Consider the following 15,503-nt stretch of genomic DNA (forward strand, 5'->3'; position numbering starts at 1 on the left):
TACGACTCTAAGGGTCGTATTCCAGAACTCTACTCAATGCTCAAGTCAGGACTTGAGTATGATTTAAAGCACTAGAAATCATACTCAAGTCCTTGTCATTAGGGTCATATTTCCAGTGCTTGAAATCAAACTCAAGTCGTGACTTGAGCATTGAGTAGAGTTCTGGAATACGACCATTAGACTCCATGTGTTTTATTTGACCTTGGTAAACAAATGACTGATTTTAAATACATTTTTGTGTCATTCCATGCTCGTTTTTTATCTACACATGGGTTTATAAAATCGAATGCTTTTAAAGATTCACTTTACCTATTCCCTTTCCCGTTCAATACGTGTCCCTAAATGTTACCCCAGTATACCTTTCTATAAGAGAAATAAAAAAATAAATAAATTTGTTATATAGAAATTTTTTTTTCAAGCAATTAATTTTACCACTCTCCTTCCTCGCATAAAATTAATAAAATAAATAACACAAGCGCTGCTATTTCGCACGATTTAACCTCCACTGGGTTCGCGGAGTAGCAAATTAAGTTATTTCCATTTTTATTAACATGAACTTCCGCAAAGTAATGCCTGAATCTATTAATTACGTATAAAATAAAGAGAGATGTTGAATGGAAATTATGGGTTAACGTTGTTTTAAGATTTATTATGTAACTAAACCCATATTAAACATTTAAAAAACCTTTTGTCACGTTAACAGACCGCACACTCTACAGGATTTCAACGCATCGACCACCGATTCTTGATCTGTTCGCAGACAGTTGGTCGCAACTCATAGCCGCTATTGTAAATTTTGTTAATTTATGTTATTGTAGAGCTATTTCATCGGGGATAGTGCAAATCCGCGTATGTAGTATTGGTAAAAACCGCGTATCTGCACCAAACCAAATTTCACAGGATTTAACGTTATTACTTTGTTATTTCAATGGCTACGACTTTCATTTTTGCACAGTAAGCATTAATTTATGTTGTCTACGGACTGATAACAATAGATTCCAGTAAATCACGCTAATTTGATTACCACCACATTTACGCTGATTTGATACGGCGACTAAACTACCGAAATGGAGACTCATAACCAAATGCTAGATAAGCGTAATTCCACTATCCCCGACGACTTAGCTCTACAATTTGTTATTACTGCTATTTTGTGTTCTTTACTTTTATTATTGCAATTAATAGCATTATTATTTTATAATCAAGATTGTTATCTTGCTGGGCATGTTGGTCAAGCTGTACTCGTAAGTCGGCAAAAGTCTTATTATAAATAAATAAATAAACCAGCTTAGCTTTTTTATTCACAGGACTATAATCTTTTGGTACGAAATAATAATTAAAGAAAGTTTAATTTTATGTATCATGTGATATTATTTTATTTACCTTAATACGAGGGTCAAACTGAAAGTTCTTAGAAAATTAAAAACTGATTACATTAGCCAGTTATTAGTTTTATTATATCTTTTCAAAATATTGTCCATTCACGTCAATACACCGCTGCATGCGATGGAACCACTGGGAAAAGCACTTTGCCCACTCATCCTTAGGGGTCTCTTCAATGGCATCGCGATACGCAGCCACCGCTTCTTCAGCATTCATAAACCGCTTTCCTTTAATTTTTGAAAATAAATAAAAATCACAAGGCGCGAGGTCGGGGCTATACGGCGGGTGAACCAATAATTCAACGTTTGATGTCGCCAAATAGTCGATCGTTCGCTTGGCGGTGTGCGACGAGGCGTTGTCGTGGTGAAGGACGATCCTACTGCGAGGTCGTTTCTCTCGAACTTTTTCCAAGACAAGTGGCAAACAATTGGTAGTGTACCATTCTGCAGAAACTGTTTTTTGATCCTCTAACACAATTGTTGCGAAATGACCTATCCTTCCAAAGAACGAGGCCACCATTTTTTTTCCCGCACTTCGATCTCTCTTCACTTTAGTTGGCAACTCCTCGAAAGGAAACACCCACTGAGCAGATTGTCTTTTGGTTTCAGGATCATAACAGTAAATCCAGCTTTCGTCACCTGTTAGTATGTCGAACACAGCATTTGATTCACCTCCGTTAAATCTTTCAATCATTTTACGGCACCAATCCACACGATGGAGTTTTTGAGCCTCAGTCAAATTATGAGGTATCCACCGGGCGCAAAGCTTCCTGACCGCTAAATGTTCGTGGAGGATTTTGTGCACTTGACTCATACCGATGCCTAAGCTTGTCCGAATCTGCTGATAGGTCACTCTTTTGTCAGTCTCTATCATACGCCGCACAACACAGATGTTATCTTCAGTCGTCGCCGTAGAAGGCCGTCCCTCACGTAAATCATCAGTGAGATTAGTGCGACCACGTTTAAACTCATTAAACCAGTTGTAAACAGTCGCACGAGATGGGGCTTCATCGTGAAAGGCCAATCGTAGTCTATCATAACTTTCTTGTTGACTTAAATGACATCGAAAGTCATAAAAAATCATTGCATGAAAATTTTCTCGTGTTAAATTCATGTTAACGTGACACAGACAATTTTCAATTTGCCGCCAAATCGTAAAACAAATGACAAATGAATGAAATATATACTCAGTAATATTGGCAAAGAGTTCTATTTTCAAATTTAAGAATTATTTTTTTATTATATTGTTTATAAGTGGCCAGTTCTAAGAACTTTCAGTTTGACCCTCGTATGTATAGGGTTGTGTAAAATAAATAATAATTAAAGGAAGATGACATTTTCAATCGATAGTCGTCTCCTTAATTCCACAACTAAAAAAACGTTTTAGGTCCCAGCTGTAGAGGGTCCAGTAGCTAGTTAAATAAATTGTCTTAACACTCATAATAAGTACGTACAAGTACCTGCGCAAAAAAGGCATGATGGATAGGTTTAACCTACCGTCTTTCAAGCGAAGGGCGTGGCTTCGAATCAGGGTTCGCACCTCTAAGTTTCTCTGAATTTATATGCGAAATTTAATTTAATTTGAAATTTCCCGCGAGCTTTTCGGTGAAGGATAACGTCATGATAAAACCTGCACTTCGAAGGTTCACAATCCTTGGAAAACGTATGAAGTCCCTAACCCGCATTGATGTTGATGAACTTGTATAAATTGTTTTTACATCTCCATATTAAGGTTGCCCGGAACTAATTGTATACGAGTATTTGTTTCTGTCAGTGAGCACGCAATTTGATTGCGTTTCAAAAGTAATTTGTTTAATGTAATTTGGTTGCGTAATGGGAATAGTGGGATCCACTGAAAGCGCTGCCCGCCGCGCCGTGACTATACTTATCTGATCCGTTAATATATGTAAAGCCTTTACAGACCAAGTTTATAAAGCCGCAAGTGTTGTAATATAGTTACTAAGCAATTACAATCAATACGTACCTTTGTATAGAGATCGCAAGAGACCGTATGGAAGACTTTCCCGTAGATGCAGATATCCTTGCCCACATCCAAGTCCTTCCAGTGCCAGTACTCCCCAGCTTCGTTCTTCGGCACTTTGCCTCTCTTCACCATTTTCCCTTGCCAAATACCGGAATTCTACAACGAAAAGGTTTATTGCTTTACTTTGTTGGATAATACTCAAATACATTATATTTTATTCAGAAGGCCTTTCTTTATTATATATCTTTATTTATATCTTTCTGCATACAGAACTAACTGAGAATTTATAGCACCCATGGTATATTAAATATAATAATCCACATCTGCGAAATGACAACTTTTCAGGACATGTTTAAAGATTCTATGCAAGAAATTAGGCGATAACTTTATTATGCATAAATGCGTTATTGTTTGTTTCATGAAGTTTTTCTTATGATACCAAGTGACAGGATGAACAAGTCGTGCACCGGTGTTAAGAGTCGATACCACCTCTGCTCGAATTAAAATTTTTCCCGTACTAATACGGTTCAGCTCGACACTGGCTTTATTTTAAAATTTATTTTTTACAAACGAAATTGAAACCATTTCAAAAATGTATATCGTACAGTATAGATATTCCATTTACTTCAGTTCATATTAAAAAAAATCATTGGTATATTGTAAAGTAACTAATGAATACAGCGGTTTTCTTGTAAAATTTCGAGGTAAGTTTGTGTTATTTTCTATCGTGAGCATTTTTAGGAATCGTGTTTTCACACCGTATGTGTAATCAGCGTATATCCTCAATTTTACTAATTATTTATTCCAAAGTGGTTGATTCAACACTTTCGTTGTTACGCGGAATCAACCAAAGCCACTGAGGTAGTATATAAACGACAAGCCTGTCCATAACAGTTGCAGTGCCACTCAAAGCTTTAAATCGCAAAAATCTGAGGGACACTGCCCCTACGCTTGTCACCCTGAGACATAAGTTGACAAGTCTCATGTGCCTGTAATTTCACTTGCACTCTTACCTTTGAAAACCAAAATACAGTAATGCTCACATTACTGCTTACCGGCAGAATTAGACAAGGTGGCAGTACTTCCTTGGACGAACTCTTTCACAAGGAGCTCTAGTGCTACTAAATTATCTTTATGATTTTCATGTGATTAAAGCCCTTATGACGTGTGATACTAACATACACATGTGATACACTAACTTACTAATAGAGGTCCAAATCAAAACAGTTCTTATTTCAACTTATTACTCAGCTATTTCATCATCTTCACCTACAGGTAAAGTGATTTTTTTTATAAATAATACAGCAACCTTTCCTTTGGTTAAAATAACTACGTGCCACGTTGCAACGGTATACAATTTGTCGACGTTGCGGACTTGTTACGCCTTTTTTTGAACCATCATCATCAAGGTTGAACTAGATGTTTTTGAGAGATAGGCCTTTGTTCTAGAAAGCCATCGTATTATCAATACATATTTAGCTTCGTAACGCACTTATAAAAATACATTATCAGATATTATTAATATTGTTTGTTGATGATGCCTTTCGTATCATTTCAAGTTAAATACGATGTGAACAATATATTTCGAAGGTAATAGATAGGTTACATATAGAGTCCTTTAGAGTTTCGCGATTGCGACACATTGCAAATGATACTATTTTATAACCGACTTTAAAAAAGGAGGTTATTAATTCGACTGTATTTTTTTGTATGTATGTTACGCGATTACTCCGGCATTTGCGAACCGACTTAGATTTTTTTGTTGGCAAGAGGGTGGTGAAGAAAATATTCCAATTCTAAGGGTGGCAACCTTGGGATGAATCCGGTTTCGCGTACTTCCCGTTAACCGATTTCAATAAAACTTGGCAAATAGATGCAATTCCACGAAATTCTTACAATTCCTTACAACGTTTCGCTGACCACGTGACTTGTAGAGTGCCCGAAACAGTGGTTCGTTTGAAAAAATAAATATTCGTTATTTAGATCCGAAAAAATAGTGCCACATCTAAGACAGCTTAACTAAATTTGACGGTCTCCGTGATCGAGTGGTCTGCACACCGGTTTTCATGGTGTCGCCATATCTGAGGTTCCGGGTTCGATCTCCGGCCAGGTCAGTGTAGAAAACTAACTTTTCTATATTGTCTCGGGTCTGGGTGTTTGTGGTACCGTTGTTGTTTCCGTTTTCCATAACACAAGTGCTTTAGCTCCTTACTTTGGAATCAGAGCAAGGTATGATGTTGACGTTGTTGTTGTCTAATTAAGTAACAAGGGTCTCAATTATTTCTGTAAAAGTTACTGTTGTAATTAACAAAAACACTAAGCTAATAGTCCACAAAAACTATTTAGTTCCTGCACTGACAATGACATAATTATCTCGTGTACACCATAATACTAAAAAAAAAATGTTAGACAGTTATACATTTATATTTACAGTTAAATATATTTAGGTATAATGTTACAATCCAAATTGCAATTTGGTATAGATACAGCTTTTTGAGACAACAACGAATTGCATAACTTTCAACAAATTTTTCAATTGGATTATTTTAGTTACTACTGTTAATACCACGAACATTAATAGAATCTTTGTTCTGCAGAAGCGCGCTGTTAAGGCAATTTACATATCGGGCGCCAGAATATTTCTGAGAGATAGTTTAAATAAATTAACATTCCTACACCTGGCGTCACAGTGTAGTTTTGGAAATGTAGTTTAAGTTAAGAAGAATATATACATATAATAATTTCCTTTCGTAGAAAGTAGTGACAAAAGGTAAAAAGTATGTAAGCAATATACCTATTGTTTCAGCTTATTTACATCAGAAAAATTTATGGAAGTGTTCTGTCTGTCGAATGTTTTTACATTATGGTATTTTTAAATAGGTATTGTAAACGATAAGTGCGAACAAACTATTAACAAAGAACAATTTGTTTTATGGGAATCTGCGTTGAGAATGAGAAATGATGTTTAATAAATTTGTCGATTTGAAGTGTAATTTGCTTATTTATGAAATAAAATATATTGAATGAAGACAGATTAGTTGCAGTAGAGCTCCTGTGAGAGAGTTCGTCCAGAGAAGTACTAACACCTTGGCTATTTCTGCCCCAGCAGTAATATGAGCATTACTGCGTTTCAGTTCTGAACTGGTTTGGTACGGGTGCTGGTAAAATTACAGGTACACGGGACTTGTCAACTTATGTCTCAGGCGTAGTGTCAATGCCCCTCAGATTTTTGAGATTGAAAGCTCTGAGCGGCACTGCAACTGTTATGGACAGACGTGTCGCTTAGATACTACCAGCCTAACAAATTGTTTGACAAAAATCGTAGACATAAACTAAGTTTTGTACTTTTTGTGATCATATCGGCAAATTATAAGTGAGTTGTTTTTCATATTAAATATAACATCACTTTTTTGTCGTCGCCAATTCGACGCAACACTAAGTACGATAATACACTTATGTAGTTGAACGTTTGCGCAATTAGGTATTGGGTGAGAATGGTTTGAATAACTCTTGCGTGTGATCCGGCTGAAATTCTAGAAATGTTTTCGATCACATTCTCGTCATCGTGTATTTTATTTTTAGAATTGACTTTGAATTTTTGTATTGTTCATTTTAAATACGCGAAAAATATAACCCTTTTTGCAAGATACTGTTCCAGTTTCGTCTTTCATGTTTTATGGAGTACCTACTGAGATTTTCAATTGAATATTACTCCTCAAAGATATTTTTTAACGATAATTGTAAGAAATGATTGAACTAAAATCAATGACCTCTTAATTTGGTATTAAATTTTTTTACGCACAAATACACGCACACGCACATAGCCCCCCACTAAGGAAACCCTGTATCGCGGGTGCCATGGACACACACGGTTAAAATCTTAGAAATTATATATTTTATTAAATTAAATAAAAATAAAATATATATGTTATTTAAAAATATAAGAACTGTCCACCTGTGTTATCTGTTATGTTATGAAATTTTGAGAAAAGCGAATATTTTAAAAATGTTTAAACCTAGGGCAATACGCATGGTAGGCAGTTTGGATTAGTAGTAGCCAAATATGGAAAAATAAAGCAGTATGTAATAGGTAGGCCAGCGGCGGTCGGGCAGGCGGGTTTACCGAACAAAGCTGGAACGCCGTATTCATGCCGAGACAAATGCGTGCTCATTTGCTAGCCCCGTTCCAGATTCGCTTACAATCGCGTTCCGGCTGCCTCCCGGCGTATATCACCGTCGTTGATAATATCACTTATGAATATTACGTTCGCTGGATTCTCGCTACAACGAAAGAAGCTCCTTTCACTGTAATGTGTAAGCAATACGTTTAACACAGAATGTTTGCTCGAAACACAAAATGTTTGTTTCTCTGCCTCTATACAATATCTAAGTTAGCGACTTAGTATAGACTGCTCTCTTTCACAGTACTTCATAAAAATGACAAGGACATAATGGGTGTTAACAAGCGTTAAAATAGTAGGACTCGTGCAGAAAAGTGTTAAAAATGTATATAGATAAAACTTTATTCACTTCCATGATAACTTATTTACATAGGATCCACTAAAAGTGACATCATTATTATTATTATATTGAACCACTTAAAATAACAATTTTTTATAACAAAAGGAACGTTTAACTATACGTATAACTAATTAAAGTAAATAGTTTGGATTCCGCCGCGGTTTTCCACGGCGCTGGTATTCTGCCAGAACCGTGTTTAAAGAGACGCCACATATCATCTCAGACAGTCTTCTGGCTTTATCATTTAATTAAATAAAGATTATAGGTATATGTTTTTTATTTTATGAGAAAAACAATATGATAAAATGAGCGTGTGTGCGTGTGTGCGTGCGCGCGCGTTTGTGAGTGTGTGTGCGCGTGTGTGTATTACTTAAGAAATATATTAGAAAAGATTTTCAAGGTAAAGATTTTTTTTCTTCGCAGGTAAAGAGTAATAATAACAATATTAACGCCCACACAGTTTGCTATTACGAATGCGACTTCAGTAGCTTATGTACTAGGTCGCTAACTTAAATAATGTACAAAGGCAATAGTTGTGAACAAAGCATTTTTTAAATTTAATCGAGAGCCATTCAAATTAAGCGGATCCGAATAAAAAGACTGCGGTGCAGGCAGCATTGTTCATCGCGTTATTGAGAATGAATAGCGCAGAAGGCTCTGAAAGGAAAAAGACAAATATAATAGAATCGAAAAATGCCGCTAGCAACAGAGCTCGCCGTCACCCTGAAACTCTATTAAAAATACGTTGCTCCAATATCGAACCCTTCATAAAAGTTTATAATCCCTTACTCGTCTACCATAGCGTGTTCAATACTAAACTTTAAAGATACAGAGCAATGGACTGCGAACGCTACGGTTAAGTCTTAACCGGCCTAAGTCACACAAACAGAGCAACCCCTCGTTTGCTCGCCGCATGCACGTACCACATTCAAATGGGATTCTCGCTCATTTGCCATAAATATTCCACGACGTTACACAACGTGTATTTTGTAAAAAGCACTGTAGGTACCCTTGTACGGACTCATGAAAAGTTAAGTTTCGTGACATCCCGCATCTTTGATGCCTGGCATTCTAAGACCAGGCATCAAAGATGCGGGCAGATTTTTTTTAATAATATCAAGTGACGCGACGAACAAGTCGTGCGCCTGATTATAAGTCCATAACAGTTGCAGTGCCACTCAGAGCTTTAAATCGCAAAGATCTGAGGGGCTCTGCCACTGTGCCCGTCACCCTGAGACACAAATTGACAAGTCCCATGTGTCTGTAATTTCACCAGCACCTTTATTTACCCTTCAAAGCTGGAACACAGTACTTAATGATGATATTACTGCTTGGCGGAAATAGGTAAGGTGGCAGTACTTTCCTGGACGAACTCTTACACATTGAGCTCTGAAATGAATGAAGGTATGGAATATTCTCCCTCCTGAAGTATTCCTTTGAGCTATGACATGGGGATCTTCAAAAAGTCAACAAAGCTCTCAAAGGCTGGCAACACATGGGCAACTCCTCTGATATTGCAGATGTTTATTAGCGACCAAGACCATTTTCCATCAAGTGGCTCTTCTGTTCGTTTTATTCCTACTTTACATTTAAAAAAATTGACCCTGTCTAAATCACTCTAGCACCTATAAAGTAACGTAGCTTAACGTAAACATATGCGAAAAAGGCTGATGCTTTTCAGTTAGGGTATGAATTATTATGTAACATTTAAATTATTATGTTCTTATAGAACCTAAAAACTTTAAGAAATCCATCAAGTTTTTTTAACGCATCGATATTGACGCACCTAAACTTTGAATGATAGCACAGATCCTTTTCAATTTGTTTCGATCACAAACAAATCTCGTTCACTTTTTCAATGTCCATGTCGAGTTGAAATGCCACAAACAGATATAAAATGCACAACGATATCTATGTACTAGCGTACAGAATGCAATTGTATTTTGTTATATCGTATGAAACTGTGATACAAATATCATGTAATATCGCGCCCGCGGATACATACAATCGGTGGTTGTTTTATAAAACACGTGGGCGTAAACGACACGCATGGAATAGCAAGTAGGCAACAAAAACAATACAGATATTGCTATCGTGGAGGTCAAGTCACTGAGGCATCGTTACAGTCTCTGACATTTACAGCAACGACTTCTGCTTTGTTATTCTTTACCAAGTATCAAGTTTTACAATTTTTTTTCAAGTTTTTTTGAATGTTTTTGACAAGCATTAAGTTTTTCTTAATTACTGCTATACCAGTTTCTTTGGTCTATATGTCTGCAAAATTTTAAGAAAAAGTTATGTATTGTACATTCCACATAATCAAAAAAAGATACTCGTAAAAGCTTTATGAATTCAAAGCAGCAATCTTTCTTTTGTTCCTTCATGTAATCAGGATGTAATCTTTGAAAAACACGAATAAAAGACGTGAATGCTTTTAGTGAAAGCGAATTTTTTCCTACAATTGTCATGCGTTCGCTTTTCTCGTCTCCTTCTTGTCTCAGTGGACAAGAGTGATAGAGTCATTAGTTAGACATGGACCATTAACTGTGATTAGCTGCATCCACATTTTCAGGACAATCACATTCTATCTAAAATGCCGTTTATTTTTCTTATTGCGTACCTGATGCATCAATTCTATTAAAAAGTAATAAATAATAACTTCGAGCAGCATTCCTGAGACTTTGTTAAAGACATTTAAATTATCTTTTTCTCATACATTTTTTACTGCTCGAGACCCTTGAATTGATTGTTTTTGTTTGCATTACTTTTTTACATTTAGTTACTGTTTTTAAACTCATATTTATCTTTATTTACGTTCTTTTTGTAAGCTGTGTTCACTTACAAGTTATGCAATTAGATAAGATATTCAGATGGTCACCTAACACATAAACACCGAATCACTAATATATAGTTACCATACATAATTCTCATACATAAACTTGCACTCCAACGTGACACATCATACACACATACATGTACACACTCATGCACTAACACACATACAAACCAAATAAATATATATATGTATACAGAGTTTTTTTATGGGACAGTATGGGGAAATCCGAAACCATGAAAGATACAAAGAAACTGTCTTAGGAACCTTTAAGTCTTTTTTGCGAAAACGATTTTGGCGTTGTCAAGTTTTTGGTCAAGCTTGAGTCGTCCATAAAAATGAATGAAATTTAACACAATTTTTTTGTGAAAGATAATAAAGACACTTTCATTCATTTTCATCATTTCATTTTCATTCAACGTATTTTATTTATTGTATGTAATACATATTGTAATAAATGCAATAGAACCAATAAATAAATAAAGACTTTCTTCATCAGAGTCCCATTACATAAGTTTTTTTTTTGTTACTGGTGTGCACGAAAGCACGCCGAACACGATGGCAAGCTTATCTCCCACCGCTCAATACTAAAATCGTATCTTTGTCTACCTCACATCGTGCTCTAGACTCGGCCTGGCGGAGTTCTGGGCCACAATAGTACAGTTTATGTCATCAATAAGATAAGAAGAAGAAGGCAAAAATTTTAAGTCATAAGTTACACTTATGAAACTATCATGTCGTAAAAGAAGAAGCGGCTTTCAAGATGTTGGTTTACGTTGAGAATCTCATGGCGTTACCAGGTTTTCATGATATCAAGTGACAGAACGAACAAGTCGTGCTCCTGCTGTTAAGCGACACCTCTATCCATGGTAGTTACAATGCCTTAAATCGCAAAGATCTGGCGGACACTGCCACTATACCTGTCACCCTGAGACATAATTTAACAAGTCCCGTGTGCCTGTAACTTAATTAGCACTCTTACCTTTCACAACCAAAACACAGTAGTCTTCACATTACTGCTTGCTTGACTTACGTTACTATAGTAAGGTAGCTTGCTACCTTACGTATTTTATACTTCCTTAGACGACCTATTTCACAAGGAGCTTACTGCTACTAAAGGTTATAAATGTAGAAAGAAATGAATACTCAATAAAGTAAAGAAAAATATCGAACTAATGAACACCATTAATACAGGGACATTGGGTACGTCCTGAGAAACGATAAGTATAAATTACTCCAGATTATCATCAAAACAAAAGGTCCGTAGAAGCCCACATTCCTGGTATTTGAGGGAATGCTTCTTTTTCTAAATTCCGGATTGTCAAGATGTTGTTCAACCTCCGATGAGGGAGGAGAAAAAGAAGGAGTAAAAGAGGCACTTAGAAACACTAAACTATCGGTTGTTGCTCAGAGAGAATCATGAGAGAATTTGCAAAATGACGTTGTAAGACACACTATCAGTCGCTGAGAGTGTGGTCACCGCATGGAGTGTACGAATTATCAGATAGCACAACAAAAATTCAAAAGTTTCTGTTTGGTAAATAAAATTATTATGTTTAAAAAAAATCACGGTGCAAAAGTTATTGTTTATGATGTTAGTAATGTAGTCCGGTGAACTTAATAAATAATTAGAGGCACAAAAGGAGCCTCCCGACATGGCACTTGTCTCAAGGTGTCAGGCGCAGTGGCAGTGCACCTAAGTTCTTTGCGATGTAAAGTTTTGAGTGGCACTGCAACTGTTATGGATAGGCGTGTCGCTTACAGCCAGGCGCACGACTTGTTCGTCCCTTCGCTTGGTATTATAATATAATCTCAGTACAAAGTACTAAAAGAACCGACCTCAAAAGTCATTCATCCCCTAGTAGTTATAGTATATTCCACCCTTAGAGGTGAAATATTTTCTTTAAAATTAAATGGAGCCACTTCTCAGAGACCTTCTTTCCAAAAAAAAAAGAATCATGAGAGAATATTCCAAAACAAAAGCCGGAGCTATCGCGTAACAAAAAAATACAGTCTGTTTGTATGTAACAAAAAAAATACAGTCAGAACTTCCTTATTTTGTTAAAGTGGTTAAAAAAAGTACCATTCTTTTGTAGCCTGGCGCACCCAGGGTAGCAATCGGTGAGTACTAAGGTACTGCAAGGCAAGTACCTTTCACCACGATAGCAAGCAGAAGAAGTCGCTGATAGAATTTTGAATGCAGCCATAGTTTATGGTGTGATTTTTAAGAAATATTTATGTCATCAAATATATGAATGAAATTATTATAAGACGACAACTCTGAAGGTCTGTAATACATTATGTATTGCACAAAGAAAAGACATTAAAACCACATGTTACAAAGGACATATACAACGGTGAGCTTATCTCGAGAAAACATCTCTTCCAGCTAACTCTAGCAATGGTGAAGAAAGAAAGTCAGCGGCACTAATTCTTGAATGAATGAATGAAATATTCTTTATTGCACATTAAAAATTACAATGACAAAACAGAACAGTAATGTAAGTATCACAGGGTAAGATTATGTACAACAGGCGGCCTTATTGCTAAGTAGCAATTTCTTCCAGGCAACCTTAGGATAGAAATTGAACAGTTGGAATGGGGGGTGCAACCAAAGAATATCTTGTAATGAAAGTGCTTATAAATAAATACACTACTCATCAATAAACTAAATATATAAGCAATAATATCAAAAACGTACATTATTAGAATATATAGACAAATAATAATAATAGTAAACTCAATAAAATAAGTAGCAATAATAATAAGATAAATACACAAAGGAGATTATAACACTATGCAAAAGAAAAATAAAATGAAGAAACGGAGATAAAAAAAAAAGACTTAGTAGTTAAGGAAGTGATCCTTAACACGACGTTTGAAGGAATCAAGAAACAAGAGAGTATTGGACATCAATTCATTAAAACAAATATAAATATAAATGATAGTATATAAACACCTATGTGTAGTTAACGATAGTTTAATGCAAGTATCTCATTACGGAAGAACTTCTGAAACGTGACCCCAATCTACCCTAACTTCAGCATGTAAGCAACATATACAATGTAAATACATCTTTGAAGCGTCTTCAACTAATAGTAAAATCTAATGCTCTGTATTTTACTCCAAAATCGCAGCTTTAATATTTTGTTCACAAATATATCGAAAGTGAAATAAAATTGTTTCCAATTCCGTAAGTATGCTGTGTCTAAAACATAATCTATTGCAAAGGCAGTTTTGATCTTGTATACAGTGTTCTCGAGGAAGTGCTTGTAATTTTTATACAATGGGCTTCGGAAATATTGACTTTACATAAATCTCTGGGCCCCAAAATTGAATAAAAGTGATGAAATAAAACGTTATATTCACATAAATTACAATATGATTATACAATAGGATGCACAGACTCATAATGCCAGTTTTGATTTTAATGCTAAGCGGTTTTTATTTTTATTATATAAAGTAGGACTAACAATTTCGTGCACTCCATCAGGAGCACGCCTGTGAGCCTCCCCGCACTACATTCCTTTCCTGTAAATTACAAGGATTTGAGAGGCACTGCTATTGCGCCCGTCACTTTACTCTCCAAAGCAGCAGAAATAGGCATGGTGGCACTGGATTCCTCCAGTACCACCATACCTATTTCTGCCATTTCACGATGAGCTCCTCTGCGACGAAATGTGTTCACAAGTAGGTTATTCAAAGTCCATAATTTTTGACGGAATATAATGTAACCCAAATTGTTAGTATCGAAACAGTTGCGATTTTGTTATTTGTATTGAGATTTTATGATTGTGGAAGGCTTGATAATGAGTAATAAGGGTATATTATTATTCACACAAAAATCAAACAAACAGTTTATAATTTCAGTAAAAACTAATTATTTACATTATAACGTAAAACATACAATTCTAAATCGAACTACTGATTACTCTTACTTTTTTAGTAGCAGTAGAAGTTCCTTGTGAAAGAGTTCGTCCCGGGAAGAACTGCCACCTTACCTGCTTCTGCCGCCAAGCGGTAATGTCAGCATTACTGCGTTCCGGATTTAAAGGGTAAGGGTGCTGGTGAAACTACAGGCACATGGGACTTGTCAACTTATGTCTCAGGGTGACGGGTGCAGTGGCAATGCCCTTCACATCTTTGCGATTTAAAACTCTGAGCGGCACTACAAATGTTATGGACAGGCGTGTTACGGTCGCTTACCATCAGGTGCATGACTCGTTCGTCTCGTCACTTGATATTATTAAAAAAACACAAAAAATATACTTCGATCCGACTAAACTCGGTGTTTGTAAAAACCGGTGTCTGTCGCCTCCATCGCCTCACTATTTACTGGTTTTTTTATTATAAATACAGCAATGATAGTGTTAAAATAAGATACTTACCCTAACTCGAGGTTCCACTACCGTCAAAGTGTCATCCTCAAGAAAGTAAATGATATTGACGATCCGAACCCTGAAGGCTTCATCAGGACTATCATGGACAGGCTGTTTAAAGAACGCTGTGAAATTGAGGCACCGTTTGTCATAGTGCACCCAATGGGGAATCACTTGAGGCATAGCGGCTGCTTTGACGCGCCCATACGTTAACGAAGGGTCGTATCTGAAATTAGAGGCATTTGTGAGGCGTCTTCGTCTGATATACAAAATTGAAACGAACACGCAATTCCTGTCAAACTGATACAAACAACAATTGCAGGTCTGTAAGGAATGGTAATGTCATTTTAATGTTCTAGAACGAAAATTGTTATTTGAAGTATCTCGTCAGTTAAAAATAAGCT

The 15,503-nt window shown here is 36.1% G+C and overlaps 2 protein-coding genes across 2 annotated transcripts in view; one reads left to right on the forward strand and one right to left on the reverse strand.

Moving 5' to 3' along the window:
* Nucleotides 1-15,503, reverse strand: part of LOC113233218 (EF-hand domain-containing protein 1-like) — a 98,585-nt gene that overhangs the window by 81,701 nt on the left and 1,381 nt on the right. The window contains exons 2-3 of the mRNA XM_026468256.1: nt 15,109-15,325; nt 3,367-3,522 (exon numbers count right to left, since the gene is read on the reverse strand). Of these exons, the coding sequence (XP_026324041.1) occupies nt 3,367-3,522; nt 15,109-15,325 (373 nt within the window). The remainder of the gene's footprint in view (nt 1-3,366; nt 3,523-15,108; nt 15,326-15,503) is intronic.
* The window catches only part of LOC113233389 (pseudouridine-5'-phosphate glycosidase-like), a 216,274-nt gene that overhangs the window by 22,119 nt on the left and 178,652 nt on the right, over nt 1-15,503 (forward strand). The window lies entirely within an intron of this gene.

This window comes from Hyposmocoma kahamanoa, unplaced genomic scaffold (assembly GCF_003589595.1).
Source record: "Hyposmocoma kahamanoa isolate Upper Pololo Valley unplaced genomic scaffold, ASM358959v1 78, whole genome shotgun sequence".
Taxonomy (NCBI): Eukaryota; Metazoa; Arthropoda; class Insecta; order Lepidoptera; family Cosmopterigidae; genus Hyposmocoma; species Hyposmocoma kahamanoa.